At 43.9% G+C, this 13191-nt stretch overlaps 2 protein-coding genes across 4 annotated transcripts; one reads left to right on the forward strand and one right to left on the reverse strand.

Moving 5' to 3' along the window:
• Window positions 1-4621: 4621 nt before the first annotated feature.
• On the reverse strand, window positions 4622-9007 carry LOC138182371 (lysosome-associated membrane glycoprotein 5). The gene is made up of 7 exons (XM_069118143.1): window positions 8650-9007; window positions 7893-8047; window positions 7086-7274; window positions 6893-7009; window positions 5864-5951; window positions 5643-5781; window positions 4622-5516 (listed from the first exon to the last, which is right to left on the reverse strand). Exons 1-7 carry the CDS (start codon window positions 8864-8866, stop codon window positions 5306-5308), a joined length of 1116 nt encoding a protein of 371 aa, XP_068974244.1. The 5' UTR covers window positions 8867-9007; the 3' UTR covers window positions 4622-5305.
• Window positions 9008-9946: 939 nt separating this feature from the next.
• Window positions 9947-11604, forward strand: LOC138182372 (macro domain-containing protein PG1779). Of its 3 annotated transcripts, none has more exons than XM_069118145.1 (6): window positions 9947-10094; window positions 10267-10396; window positions 10612-10869; window positions 10958-11074; window positions 11131-11339; window positions 11423-11604. In XM_069118145.1, exons 2-6 carry the CDS (start codon window positions 10375-10377, stop codon window positions 11507-11509), a joined length of 693 nt encoding a protein of 230 aa, XP_068974246.1. In that variant the 5' UTR covers window positions 9947-10094; window positions 10267-10374; the 3' UTR covers window positions 11510-11604. The 3 variants fall into 3 exon arrangements, with proteins under 3 accessions (XP_068974246.1, XP_068974245.1, XP_068974247.1); XM_069118144.1 differs by having other exon boundaries at window positions 9981-10196; XM_069118146.1 differs by having other exon boundaries at window positions 9983-10145.
• The last annotated feature ends 1587 nt before the right edge of the window (window positions 11605-13191 follow it).

The raw sequence follows: 13191 nt of genomic DNA on the forward strand, positions 1-13191 counted from the left end.
AAGCGTCTCTGTAGAAAAAACCCTGATGCGCCATCTTTTATTCGTTTAGAGAGATGACGTAGACAAAAGTGAAGATACGATCGACTCGAAACGTTTGTACTATCCCAGTGGCACCGTCTTCTAGCGTTATTTATAGCTACTTCTCATTGGCGAGTAGAACATTTTCCAATAGAGAAACCACGTTTTTCCATTCTGGCGCTTACAGTGTGCTCTACGAGCACCCTTCGATCGTCGGATAGTCGCGAAACGCGATGGAAGCTCGCACGACTTTTCGACCGGCGATACCCGACACGTCTATACGAGTTCGTAGGGACGAAATCGAAACGCGCGATGTTACGACGATTCTTTGCGCTGACCGTGCAAACATTTCAAGGCCATGCCATTCTTTTATCGGCTTATCACCGCCAAGTCGTCCAGGCTATTCGCTGCGTTATGAGAATCGAGTAATTATCGCGTCATACCTCCGAGAGTTGTATTTATAGCGCCTCCAGGAAGCGTCTCTTCGGTCCATCCACGTGTACGGTCGATTAAAACGCAACAACCAGCCACGGACGTGTTGGCGTTCGTGCTCCGAGACTGATGCTTCGATAATATCGCGCGTCACCGTATTTCTTTTTACGTTGATGTAATAAGGAAACGGATCGAATTTGGGACAACGCGCGAAGGCTAATCGAAGAACGCCCGCCGTTTAACCGGCTGTCGACATCCGATCCGATAGTAGGCGTTTCTCCTTTGCGGTTTACGCAAACTCCATCGTGTAGTTAACCGTTCGAAAGCAAACACTCGAGGCTCGCTAGCTTGTCACAATATGGTCGCAATTTGTTTTCGAGACCGGGGGGACAGGTAGCTCGAGCGGCTTTTGTTGCGAACTAAACGGATTCCCGGCGAGCTGACCGCTGTACGTATTTCGCTCAACAAGGTGTGAAGTACGTTTTAAAGAGGAAACGAAAAACCTATTCGACCGTTAAAGTCGAATCGCGTGCTACGGAAACGTTAGGTAAAACGCCCGCTATTGTCTTCTCGCAGATGATTTCCGCATCTTTTCATTTTTTCCAGCTATCCTTCACCAGACGTTTCTTCCCATCGCTCGTCGTTCCTTTAATCGCGTACGCGGCGGAAATTAAAGCAACGCCATCAAACGGGAGTGCAAAAGCCGCGATTTATTAAGAGATCCCTCGCGCGGCGGTGTCACGCGTGACGTAACTTATGGTTGGACAGCGATGCGAACGATACAGAGCACGAGAGAATAGCCGTATATAACGAAGGTTATGGTGTTACCGGTGGATGCTGGAGTGGCAGGGTGTCCAGTGACTCCCATGTCGGCTTGTTATCCGGACCGCCTCATCGTTATCTGCAATTACCCCAAAACAGCCCCTAGTTTATAAATTATAGGCCATCCCCGTTCCCGTCCGCATCCCTCTGCCTATCCCTATCCCTCCTTCGTTCGTCCGTTCCTGCTTTGTGCCTGGAACCCCCGCCAGGATCGCATCTGTCATCAAACCTGACCAATTACGCTCAATTATTTTGCCAACCCCTTTTACATCCTGATCGCTGTTATGTCGCGATGCCGTAGTTACGCGTCGTCGCGTCATCCTCCGCAAACGATTTTCATCGTTCGAGAGAATACTTTTTACGATCGACGAACGAGCAAAACTGGAGGGCCGCGTAAGATCCGAGAGATTAACGGACGTAACCTTTCCTTACCGACCCGATCTTTCCGAAAGATCGGCCTGGCCAGCCAACCAGCCAACCAGCCAGTCAGCCAGTCAGACAGCCAGCCAGAGGGATTCGAGATGTACGCGGACGACAATGCGATCAGCCTGCTCCACCTATTGTCGCGGAGATTTCAATGGACATTGCGACAATGAACTGTATCGACAACTGTGCCCCGCGTTGCGCAAACCCCGGGGGACTCCCCGCACGACGACGAGACCAACGTAAGCCTGCTCGACTGTGCTTTTCACGCCCTCTTCCACGGACTACCAGCCGAAATTATTATGTCGCTCGATCCCCTTCTCTCTCTTTCTTTCTCTTCCCATCCACACCTACGTACTTACCTACGGTCCACGTGCAAATTCTGCCCTCCGTCTAATCGTCTTTGCCGTTCATCGACACCTTGCCAACAAATTTCCGGTTAATCGAACACGCAACAAACAAACTTGTATAACAGCCTTTATTTTTTGATCGACATGATACAATTCTGTTTGACTCGCGCTAACCACGTAACTCGTCGTTTCGCATTGTTTCTCGTGTGCCGCTCGTTGCATCGATTCTTACGAGGCTCGAAGCTCGCCGCATATGCATATGTCAAGCAATACGAGATTCGTTGGTTCCATCCCGTTCCATCCAAGTTTCCCGCGGCCTCGCACCTTCGTTTCACCTTTGTATCCTGCTCTGTAATCTCATTTCCATAAACGTAAGTACTTTACAACCCCTGCTATGTGTGTGTTTTATTGCTGACCGATGCGACGCTACGCCGCGCCGGGCCGCGTCGCGTCGCGTCGCGTCGCGTCGTTGCTAACGCCTCGTAACGGGAAACTGTGAAAGTCACAGGCATCGAGCTACCGCTTCAATCGACCGCTATCTATCGATAATGTTTATAATAAGATTGACTTTAGCACAAAAATACATTTTTATAATTACATCTAGACCATATTTTTGCGTATCAACAATGCCGGCGTTTTCTAACTAATCGTACTGTATCGAAAAATTCAAACGGACATCACACGCCACCCTATACAGAATATCCTCGATTCGAGACGCACGTCCTTCGAATTTCTCCAGTTACGTGAAAAAGAAGACACGTTTCTCCGTTCTACAGACGAAACATCGCGAATCGATCGTTACCACGTTAATTTTCACCTTCAATTTTATTAGATATGTATGCCGATAAGTGAGATACGCGATAACCATAATATCTCTCCTTCGTTCTTCAAATACATTTTTTCTCTGTGTACGCGTGTGTCTGTGTATGTATGGTAGTGTATATAACATACGTGTGTGTAAATGTTCATAAATATATGCATATACATGTGCAATACGTGTGTATATATAAATGTACACGTATTCTATGCGTGTATATATATATAGGTATATACACACAAAAGTTTAACTTTAATACACGCTTGGAAGACAGAGGTTCGTGTTACGCACATATCCCTAATTGTAATATTATTCCTGCGAAACACGCGTAAACATATACGCACGCGTACAGATTACGTTTAAGTACGACGTTTGGGATCGAGTCGTCGATCGGCCGTTCGATTCGATATCCTTCCCCTTCAATTGTCTCGTCAAGCTTCGTTTTTTTACCTTCTCCGTACTCGCATATAGCGAAAACCTTTACAATATCGTTGATTAAAGATCGACGACCACGTGTATTCGCTTATTCGCCTCGCCTGTTCCCAAAACACGACGGCTCACCGTCGATTCTTTCGCTCGATCGTCTCAGGGATAAGTTTACGCGTTAAGATATGTATTTATACGTAACAATGGTCTATCCATACGCTAAAGAGTAGTAACGAATGTTACTTTAGATTAGTAACGAATTTGAACAGACTTAAGGTAGGCGAAAACTCGACGCGATCGCCAAGGTTTGCGAATCGCGTCGCGGTTTCGTTTCGCGAACGATGGAAAAAGAAGATGCGAAGGATAAGAAGACGGATCGGACAAACGATACGGATAATTAATCGGGACGCGATTTGTTACGCGTTAACGTTGAATTTCCCTCGAGCAACGTAGGTAGCTTTGCTTCTCTCTCTCTCTCTCTCTCGTTGGAAACGTTGGGCTTTCTATACAGGGAGCTTCGCCGATCGCGTCCTAATATATTTACACGATATATTACATCGAGAATTAGAAGATAAAAACGAAACGACTTAATCTAGCGATCGTCACACATATAAAATGCAAATGCCACACGCCGATCCACGATTCGTAAATCGCACGACTTTTGTCTCGCTGGTTTATTTCAAACGCGCTTCAAATAAAACAGCGAAACGATTTCTACACGACGAAGTAGAATCTACCGTTTATTCGGCCGTTTACATGAAATTAAACGTCGTATTTGAGTCTTGTCATTTGCGACACGATACGTTTACGACGACGCTGTTAAATACTATGTACATTTGAAAACGGAAGAAATGACAAAAGCTTAAAACTAGCAATCTGAAACCGTCGAACGATGTCGAATGATCTGAATATCACCGCGGTAGAATTGTGCTCGTCTATGCTATTCGTTTTTCTAACGAATCTACTCTCAGCTGCCAATCAGGGCTTTCCTTCCTCGAAATCTCGAGGAAATCGACGATTCTCTCACACTCTCTCTCCCTCTCTCTCTCTCTCTCTCTCTCTCTCTATTTTTTTTATCGTTTTATGATATAAATTACCGAAGCGAAGGATTTCACAAATCATCGGAAGCAAACGGCATCAACTCAACACGCGTATAAACGGACATCGTAACGTAGAAAAGATCAATCCGCTTCGAGATCGCTCGCTATACGTTAGAATTATGTGTACGAGATTCCTCGCGACTCGCGTCGCAGCTAGCTATCGATAAAAAGTACGAAACACGATACAAACGTTTTAGTTCAAGTATACGATTTGTGAGAAAGAGAGTGGTGTATTCCCTCCTACGTAGACGATGTTTATTAATCCGCGTTATCCACGACAGGGAAAAGCGGACCGATATCTACCAATTGGAAATCTATCGATACAACCATCGGAGCTCGCGAACACGAATTTAACACGAACACGGTGTATTTTAATTAATAATTATCCCGAACGTTGCTCTTTGGTTGCTTTGATCCGTCCCGATCGATCTTCTTTGTAACCAACGACTTTTACAGAGACGAGTTGTAGCCGTTTGCGACCGACCTAAAAGTACGAACCAATGAAGTTTTGTTTGAAGCCTACGCATCGATACGAGTTCCAAACGGATGGCAAAGAACGCGTTTCACGAATTGGACAATCATAACCGCACGGATGTTTTCTTTTTCTTCCGGTTAATGTCGTTAACTCTGAATAGGACAGTTCGACGCGAATAATGCTTTACAAACGTTCAGGGAACATGGATAAAATGTTGACGTTGGTGTACTGTCGGGATAGAAGTTTCAAACGAACGTAACTCCGGATTCTGGAAGGAACGTTTGCATCGATGAATTGTTGTATCAAGGTGGACCAAGACAATATCGTATCACGTCGTCGACGACAGCGACGATTACGCGACCACAGAGAAGAGCATCTCGTAGAAAAGATTGGTCGTTCTCCAAGTGTTGCATCGCCTTAGGCAGCGTCCCCCAGAAAGCTCTTACTCCATAGTGTCGTATTTGACTTTCTTCACCTTGAAGTAACGATAGGCCGCATAGCCGGTGATAGTAAGTAGAACGGCAGCAGCCAACGTCGAACCAACCGCGACAGGCGCTGTTTCGTCCCGAAATCCGCGCGCGCTCAACGACGTGCACGAGAATTCCACTGCAAACTCGTTGTTCTTGAATTTGAACGGCTGCAGCTTCATGTCCCTGAAATTTCGAATAAAAATCCATCCTCCGATTATTAACTATCGCCAGCTTAATTATTAACACGATTCTCTATACTCTAAACAGAATTTCCTAAGATTAATTTTTGCGCTTGATATTTGTTAATACCTGAGGAGCACTATGGCGTGATTTTTCCCATCGGTCAATTGAACTTCCGTTTCCCCGCTGCAAGCATACGACTTTCCAACCGGTGTCGGGAACAGCATAGAGCTGTGCTTTTGTCCGGTACTCAATCTAATCGTTTTGTCTTGAAAGAAAAATGATTAGTGATTATCTGATCGGGGAAACGAACATCTCGCGCGACGAGCCTTCCGTTCGAATCGACTTACTTGGTTGATCGATATTTAAGAAGTGTCGATCGCTCGAGTTGTACGTTAGTTCGATTTTCTCCACGTACCAACGTTCACCACCGGGTGTCTGAAAAAAACAATTCGTTTCCTCCGTTATTTCACCGTCGTCCTTGGAATCGGTTCAATTTCGATCGGAGGACGAACGATAAATTTTTCGAACGATGTAACGGCATTAACGGAAATCGAAAATCGTCGCGCACGGATGAAAAACCCCGAAAGAATAGAATCGCAGAAAATTGGAAGGAGGAAAAAGGGTTGGTCGCGTATCGATTTGTACGAGAGAGAGGGTAACGCAACATTCGTGACCTCGACCGTTTCTAGGAATGGCCCGTGTATAATAACTAAGCGTATAACTAAAGGAAAGAAGATTATTACGCGTCTACTTGTCCAGACAAATTTGTTTATCGCCTTAAAAACGTAGCTTCCCTGAAGTACGATATTTTCGTTAAAATGATCTCAATTTCTTAATTTAATTTCCATATACGAAAGAAGCCCATTAGATCGCGAACGCAGTTGCAAAATGCGTATAGATTACAAAAGTTTAAACAACGACTCCTACCACGCGCCAAAAGAAACTGAGAAAAACTTCAGTACAAAACAGTAATTGTTAGCAATTGTGCACATCTTATGGACGGGGTTGAAGTTTCTAAATTTAGATGTAAACCTACGCGGTAAAAATATATCCACTTGCCTGAATGTCTTCAAAGTAATTAAAAATTTAATAATTTTGGCACTGATGGATAGTACACAGGATCGTTTATCAAAACGATACCGATGTACGTCGAATTATATACGATTTATCGTACGATAAGGTCACTTCAAGGTTATTCAATGTTACGACGGATTCAGGAAGATGTCGATAAAATTATTTGGAAATCTGCTGGTAGGTCGTTCGACGATGGTGCGACTCCTATAAGCTCTAGGCTTTAAATAATTAAGCAACTAGTAGCCAAGAGAAAGATAAGACTATAGTAAGAAAAATCGCAGGAAAAATGATGTGTTACCTACCTTTGCGAAGCTCCATGACAGTATGTACGCATCCCACTTGAGCAACATCGTCACTGTATTTTCGTTATCGCAATTGCCGGTCACGGTAGCGTCGGTGGGAACATAAATATTCGCCACCTAAAAAAAAGTAAAATATTCGATGCTTTTTCTCACGATTTTCCTCTTGTATTTTCTTTACGCTGTCTTATCTTACATCGTCCTCTCCTTTTTTCGTTCGATATTTCACGGTGATCAGGGCGTCTACTTGCAGAAGAATACAAGCTTGCCCATTATTACCGTCCAGACGATACAAAGGTTGCTCCGTGGAAGATGATCTATGCGTCGTTGTTGACTCCGAGGACATTGTAGTAGTACTCTTCGCTTCGTTCAAATTTCCCACCAGCTTTAAAATGCATCGATATGAAGATTATTCTTTGAAAAAAGAGGATTTAAAATAAATGCCCCTTCTCTCGATAAATATAGACCAGCTTCGCGAAGAGTCATATTCTACGTTTAAATCGTTTAATCGCTCGCACATCGATCTACTATGTGTATATTCCGGCACGATAATAGCTGGCTTTGTTTCTCTACTTCGTGAAAACTGCAAATCGAATGGCGAATCGAGTCGAGACATCGTAGTCGAACGTGTATGGTTCGCGAAAGCAATATGAAAAGAGCAACAGGTTATGCTTGGGCTATTTATAAAAAAAAAAGGGGTGAAGAATCATGATCGTGGGTCACACGATGGAATCGTGTGCAAAAAAATCGCGAGCGCTGATAAAACATTTGATTAGGAAATAGTAGTTTTGCAACAAATACATACGTATCTACTAAGACTTCGGTTAGATAACTATTCGTGTATATGTATATATGTATGTATATCGATGACGAGAACTACTATCAAAACTAGATGCAAGTGACGATGAAAGGAACTTTGGTGCAGATTACGGGAATGAGGAATTCATTCTGCTACATCGTTTGCGCGATTGCGTTCGTTCACGTTGTGACAGAGTGTTCTTACCAAAGTCTGAGATGGCGAAGTCTTCGACTTGGATTTGGAACCTGGAAAGTCGATGAGAATTTTCGGTGTTCGACGTGTCGTGTATAGTTGGTCATCCAATTTTTGCGGCGTCGGCGATGAGCTAGGTACGCTGAACGCGGTACTCAGGACACACCCTGAAAGAAAAAATCATTTGTTACGATGCGACGAGCTAGGCTTCTTGATCATAATTTTTTTTGCCACTGTCCTTTCCAGGAAGGTGCGCGCGTCGATGACTTTTTCATTGAAAGTTTCTCACCCCTGTCACTCCCAATGAATGATTCAGGGTAGTTGACTTTATGAAAACCGCCCCGTAAAAATGACGTCGCGCGCTATCGCATGGAGCATCTGGTGAAACGTCGCTCCCTTATTTTTGCGATGATCGCGTTAAAATCTTATTCTTCGACAGGACGTCGCGAATTAACGATGTAATTGTAAAATACAGCAAGAAGGATACAGCACCGCTGGAATGAAAATCTCAATCCCGTGAAAATGCCAGCGAAATTCGACTGACACGATGCCCCCTACTCTCGTTCCCACTATTCGGTTAATTAAAATCCTTAGGTTTTACAACATAATATTCAACGTAATGTTGCAAACTTGATGAAAGCAGAACGAGGCAACTTGATAGTTAACCAGCACGATAAGTCGATTGGTTGCGTCACGATCGAAAAGTTGGATTTTTAGTTTGATTAAGCAGCCCTATTCCTAAGCCTGATAGCTAATCGAAGAAACTCACAGAATATAAATATCGCCTTGGTGTTATCCATACGGTGTGGCATCTTTTTCTCTTTGCTTGTACTCGCAACGTCGACAAGTATGAAACAAATAAGTCTGATCTGGTCGGTTGTGTCGATTGCACGTAAGACGATTTCACCTAGGCGACGTACGCGAAGCTTGTGTGCCGAACGCGAAAGCTCAGGCGCAGATGGATCGATAATTGGAGCTTTTAGCATGCGCTGCAAAGTCTTTCCCTATACACAGAAACGTAGTGAAATAAAGCACAAGAATATAGGTTCGTTCGGTATTTCTCTTCGGGGTGGCGTTGCTGATGACGTTGAATGTTAGCGTTAGCGTTGGCGTTAGCGTTGGCGTTGACTCTGTGGTTGGATTCGACATTGGCGTGGGCATCAACGTCACCGTCGGCGTCGGCGTCGGCGCGCTTTTCATTAATTTTATGCGCCTTCGATCTATAGATATTTCTACTTAACGATGATTCATCAACCACATTGAATGAAACGACGATGAATAGTAAAATCGAACGATGCTCCCGTTTCGATAGATAGCTCGATTCTTTATCGATAGTATTTGGATAATAACAAACGTGTGAAATATTCCGTTCTAGCTACGACTAGTGACAAAAGAAGTTAAGTATCTAGGTACGCAAGAATCTCTATACGCGAAAGTATTACGTTTAAAGATTATGTTATCCTTATTTTGATAGAAGTTTCTGACAAAGCTTGGACATTTGACCCATAAATAGAACGATATCAAATAACGGTATATCTTTGTTCCGTCATTTGATATCTATATAAACCACCTTCTACGAAAAGGAACCGCAACGATGACGACCGTTACTTACGACTTACGTCATTATCCTTCTGACTTTCGATTATTAAAGTTGCGTTCTGACGCATTTTTATCTAGCGTGAATAAGTTTATGTTCGTAAAATCCAGCGATTTTGCACAGTGGGTAATCACCATACGTATCACCGTTACATCTATTATAATAAACTTTGTATTTTATTATATTGCATTTATTACTATGGAACGATGAATTTTAAACAGCTTCAGGAAAATTATAAAAATAAGGAAATTTAATTGCATACTCGGTATATGGAGCGTAATGTACGAGGCCAAAGAACGGTAAACTATGGAAAGAATTTATCGTATATGTCTAAAACGTGAAAATTAGAATAAATCTTGCGTATGAACCATGTATGGACAGAGATGTCGGTTTAAATACAGTATTCGATAATGGAGACAGATGGCGCATTCGCGTTGTAAAATTAACGATACGTTTGCATCGCATTTCACCAGATGTCTCTATGCAAGTTTCGTTGCGGCAACGATTGTCCTCCAACTACGTTTTCACCGGTCACGACCGCAGATGAGATAGAAACAAAACAAGACTTTGGCATAGTTCTCGTCGTGTAAACTGGAATTCTATACGAAGCTGTAAAGGTTCGAAATTGGCTTGAACTTTTGATTCGAGGAAGTAGAATTCGATGATCGGTAAAAGTCGTTAAAGATTTTTTCGAGTGGAAGACTATGTTGACACTCAGAGTAAGGGACGAGGGGATATCAAGGGCCAAGTGAATTGCGTAGTGAGAGGAGAATTATTTTTAATTTCCAGGCGAACGTCGTCGATCGTTTCGCAGTTACCGCCGTAGTTCGACCCATAGTTGAACATTTCTTAGTTCAGAAGAGTTTTGCTACGTCTGCTAATCATCCTGAAGCGAAGATGTCGTTCGAAGTTGAGAAACGTAAGGCAAACGATCATTTTGTTTATTTCGATAGTTACGTAAAAACTGATGTTGTCGATCGTTCGATACGATCGCGAACATCGATATGTAAATTATATCGTTCTAAAATAGAGCAAACACTTGATTGCTGTTGGTTGTTTGTTCTGTTGGTAGAAACGATAGGAAATAAAACGACACGAAACGTCGTCGATTATCATTGAATTTCTGTTGAATAGAGAAATTCTTGACCATGCCACTAGAAGAAAAAAGAAAATATTATAAAGGGAGCGTAATTACGTTGGACCAAATTCCAACGTGGGCGGAATATTGGACTAAAAATAAAGGAAATATCGGTATAATGAATCTCGAGAAAGTCGAAAAGGTCGAGGAGGAAATGGCTAAGAAAATTTCGATATGGCAAGGAGATATCACCTCCCTCGAAATAGACGCGATCGTTAATGCAGCAAACTCGAGTCTTCTCGGCGGCGGTGGAGGTATTCATACATAGGGACATTACCTAGGAATAAGAATCGATAAAGTATAGCCCGGTATATCGAGAAATGTAAAATATCTATTCCCTAGTTGATGGAGCTATTCACAAAGCTGCTGGACCAAATTTAAAGAAAGAGTGCGCTACTCTGGGAGGATGTCGTGTCGGTGAAGCAAAAATAACTGGGGCTTATATGTTGCCTGCAAAGCGTTAGTATGACAAACTCATAGTCAGGGATTGTATTTTCATGGGTGTAACTTTTTAGATGTCATTCATACGGTTGGTCCGCAAGGTGAAAAGCCAGAAAAGTTGAAGGAGTGTTATGAAAATAGTTTAACAGTTGCCAGAGCAAATGAATTGCGCACAATTGCTTTTCCTTGTATATCAACAGGAATTTATGGATATCCTCAAAGACCAGCAGCCAAAGTGGCATTATCAACGGTCAAGAAGTTCCTACTCGACAACAAAGACAGCGTAAGATTTTATTTTGATGAAATATGGCAACATTCCAGTCCGATGTAGCGTGTCAAGATATTGATACCTGTTTGAAATTGCAGGTGGATAGAGTAATCTTTTGTCTATTCTTGAAAACCGACAAAGACATATACGAGGAATTGTTACAAAAATATTTTGCTATCGATTAGAACTATCCCATGTTTTGAGGTTGAACTCGAAACGAACAAAGCTAAACTGTATCAGTGTACATTCGTCGAATAATATTCGTAGAAAAGTATGAAAACGAGATATTTTTCCTAGACATCTCCTCCGTTCGAAGCGAATTCGGGAATTCGGTCGTTGATGGTAGGAAACGCGTCGCGAGGATATATAGGTGATTCGAATGTTGGCGGGTTATCGCATCTTTCGCCACCGCGTAGCGTCCGTGATCAGCGCGATTACAGCGCCGCGACTTTACGGCCCATCCGCATCGTGTTTCGACCCGACGACGGTGCGTCGCCATCTTGAAAAATCGAAGTGTGGTAATGTCTGTATGTGGTAATAGGTGGGGGACGGTCGTTAATGTGGTGCGTCTCGTACGGAAAATCTGTCACAAATGGGTAAATATCTCTTGTATCGAAGCCGCTCGATCAAAGGATCGGCTCGGTTTTGATTTATTTCGCGACGAGCTAAACGTAAGAACGCTGGCAAAAGGAGCACACCCATAGTTCCGTAGTGCTCTTGCCGATCTGTCGTGGCGAAGGTGCGTTCTCTCAACCAAGATCGCGGCTAGTGAGTAGTGCTTGCGTCCGAGGAGTACAGTGTCATTTTTGTGGACAGTTTTCACGATTTTAAGGTCAATCACATGGTCGAGATTGCATTTTCGTCGTCTCACCGTTAGGAAAGCAACGTCGTCGACGTCGTCGACCGTCGAAAACGGAGTATGTGCTTATGCGAGTTCGTGGCGTGAAAATCGTCGAATTAGTCAAATCGATCGCAACGGTCATAACGGTCGAATCGAATTTAAAATATTGGGATTTCGTGATCGGAACGAAACATAGGTTGTATCCCCTCGGTCGATCGGTCGGACAAGGCGGACGTACGGACGGAGTCCCGTAATCCTGAATGGCCGCCGCCACCGCTTTCTAGGTTACTGACGGACATCTAAAGAGAGTGACAGAGAACAACCGAGTGAAAGAGTATACGCGCACACGAGAGGGATAGAGAGTGAAAGAGTAAGAGAAAGATAGGAAAGGAGGCGTAGTGGAAAGAGAACGAACGAGAGGGAACGTTGTCTAGAGAGAAAAGAAGAGAAGAGCAAGGAAAGGAAGGGAAGAGAAGAGAAGAGAAAGAAAAATAGCGTGTGAGCGAGCTAGCGCGTGCGCTCACTCACTCACGCCTTTATACACGAGCGAGTACCGATGTGCGGCCTCCGAGGTACCCGATCACCATCGTCTCTCGGGTGTATTTCTCGTGTTAGTCGCCGATCTCTGATCGGAGACTCGTTGCATGCGGCAGACGAAGCTTGAATCGCTGGTGCTGCTACAGCCGCTGGTGCTGCTACCACCGCTGCCGCTGCCGTCACCGCCGCCGCCACTTCCACCGCTGTCTTCGTCGTGCACCTCGACTTCGACGCTGAGACTTTACCTTAGATAAACGCGTGCTGCTTTCGTACTCGTACGCGTGTATATGCATCTCGACGCGTACGTATCTTAACGGACTAGTGATATATCCCCGTGTTGCGTCCTACCTAGCAGTACAAGTGGGTGTGGGTTTCGTTCGTATGACTGGCGTGTATGCATGCGCGTGTGTTCCCGTCTACATATACGTGAAATTGCGCTCGCGCGTACCATATCGCTCGTTTATATGCACGGTCGTGTAACGTGGTGGT

The sequence above is a fragment of the Bombus flavifrons genome, chromosome 8 (assembly GCF_040668555.2).
Source record: "Bombus flavifrons isolate JBK064 chromosome 8, iyBomFlav1_principal, whole genome shotgun sequence".
Classification (NCBI taxonomy): Eukaryota; Metazoa; Arthropoda; class Insecta; order Hymenoptera; family Apidae; genus Bombus; species Bombus flavifrons.

What these genes read in the sequence shown, in the direction of transcription:
- LOC138182371 (XM_069118143.1), bottom strand. Translation starts at nt 8,866, where the DNA reads ATGCTAAAAGCTCCAATTATCGATCCATCTGCGCCTGAGCTTTCGCGT. An exon ending in CTTCGCCATCTCAGACTTTG is followed by an intron (nt 7,275 to 7,892) that starts GTAAGAACACTC and finishes TGCATTTTAAAG; the next exon opens with CTGGTGGGAAATTTGAACGA. An exon ending in CGAAAAAAGGAGAGGACGAT is followed by an intron (nt 7,010 to 7,085) that starts GTAAGATAAGAC and finishes ACTTTTTTTTAG; the next exon opens with GTGGCGAATATTTATGTTCC.
- LOC138182372 (XM_069118144.1), top strand. An exon ending in GTCGTTCGAAGTTGAGAAAC is followed by an intron (nt 10,397 to 10,611) that starts GTAAGGCAAACG and finishes TCTGTTGAATAG; the next exon opens with AGAAATTCTTGACCATGCCA. An exon ending in TTATATGTTGCCTGCAAAGC is followed by an intron (nt 11,075 to 11,130) that starts GTTAGTATGACA and finishes GTAACTTTTTAG; the next exon opens with ATGTCATTCATACGGTTGGT.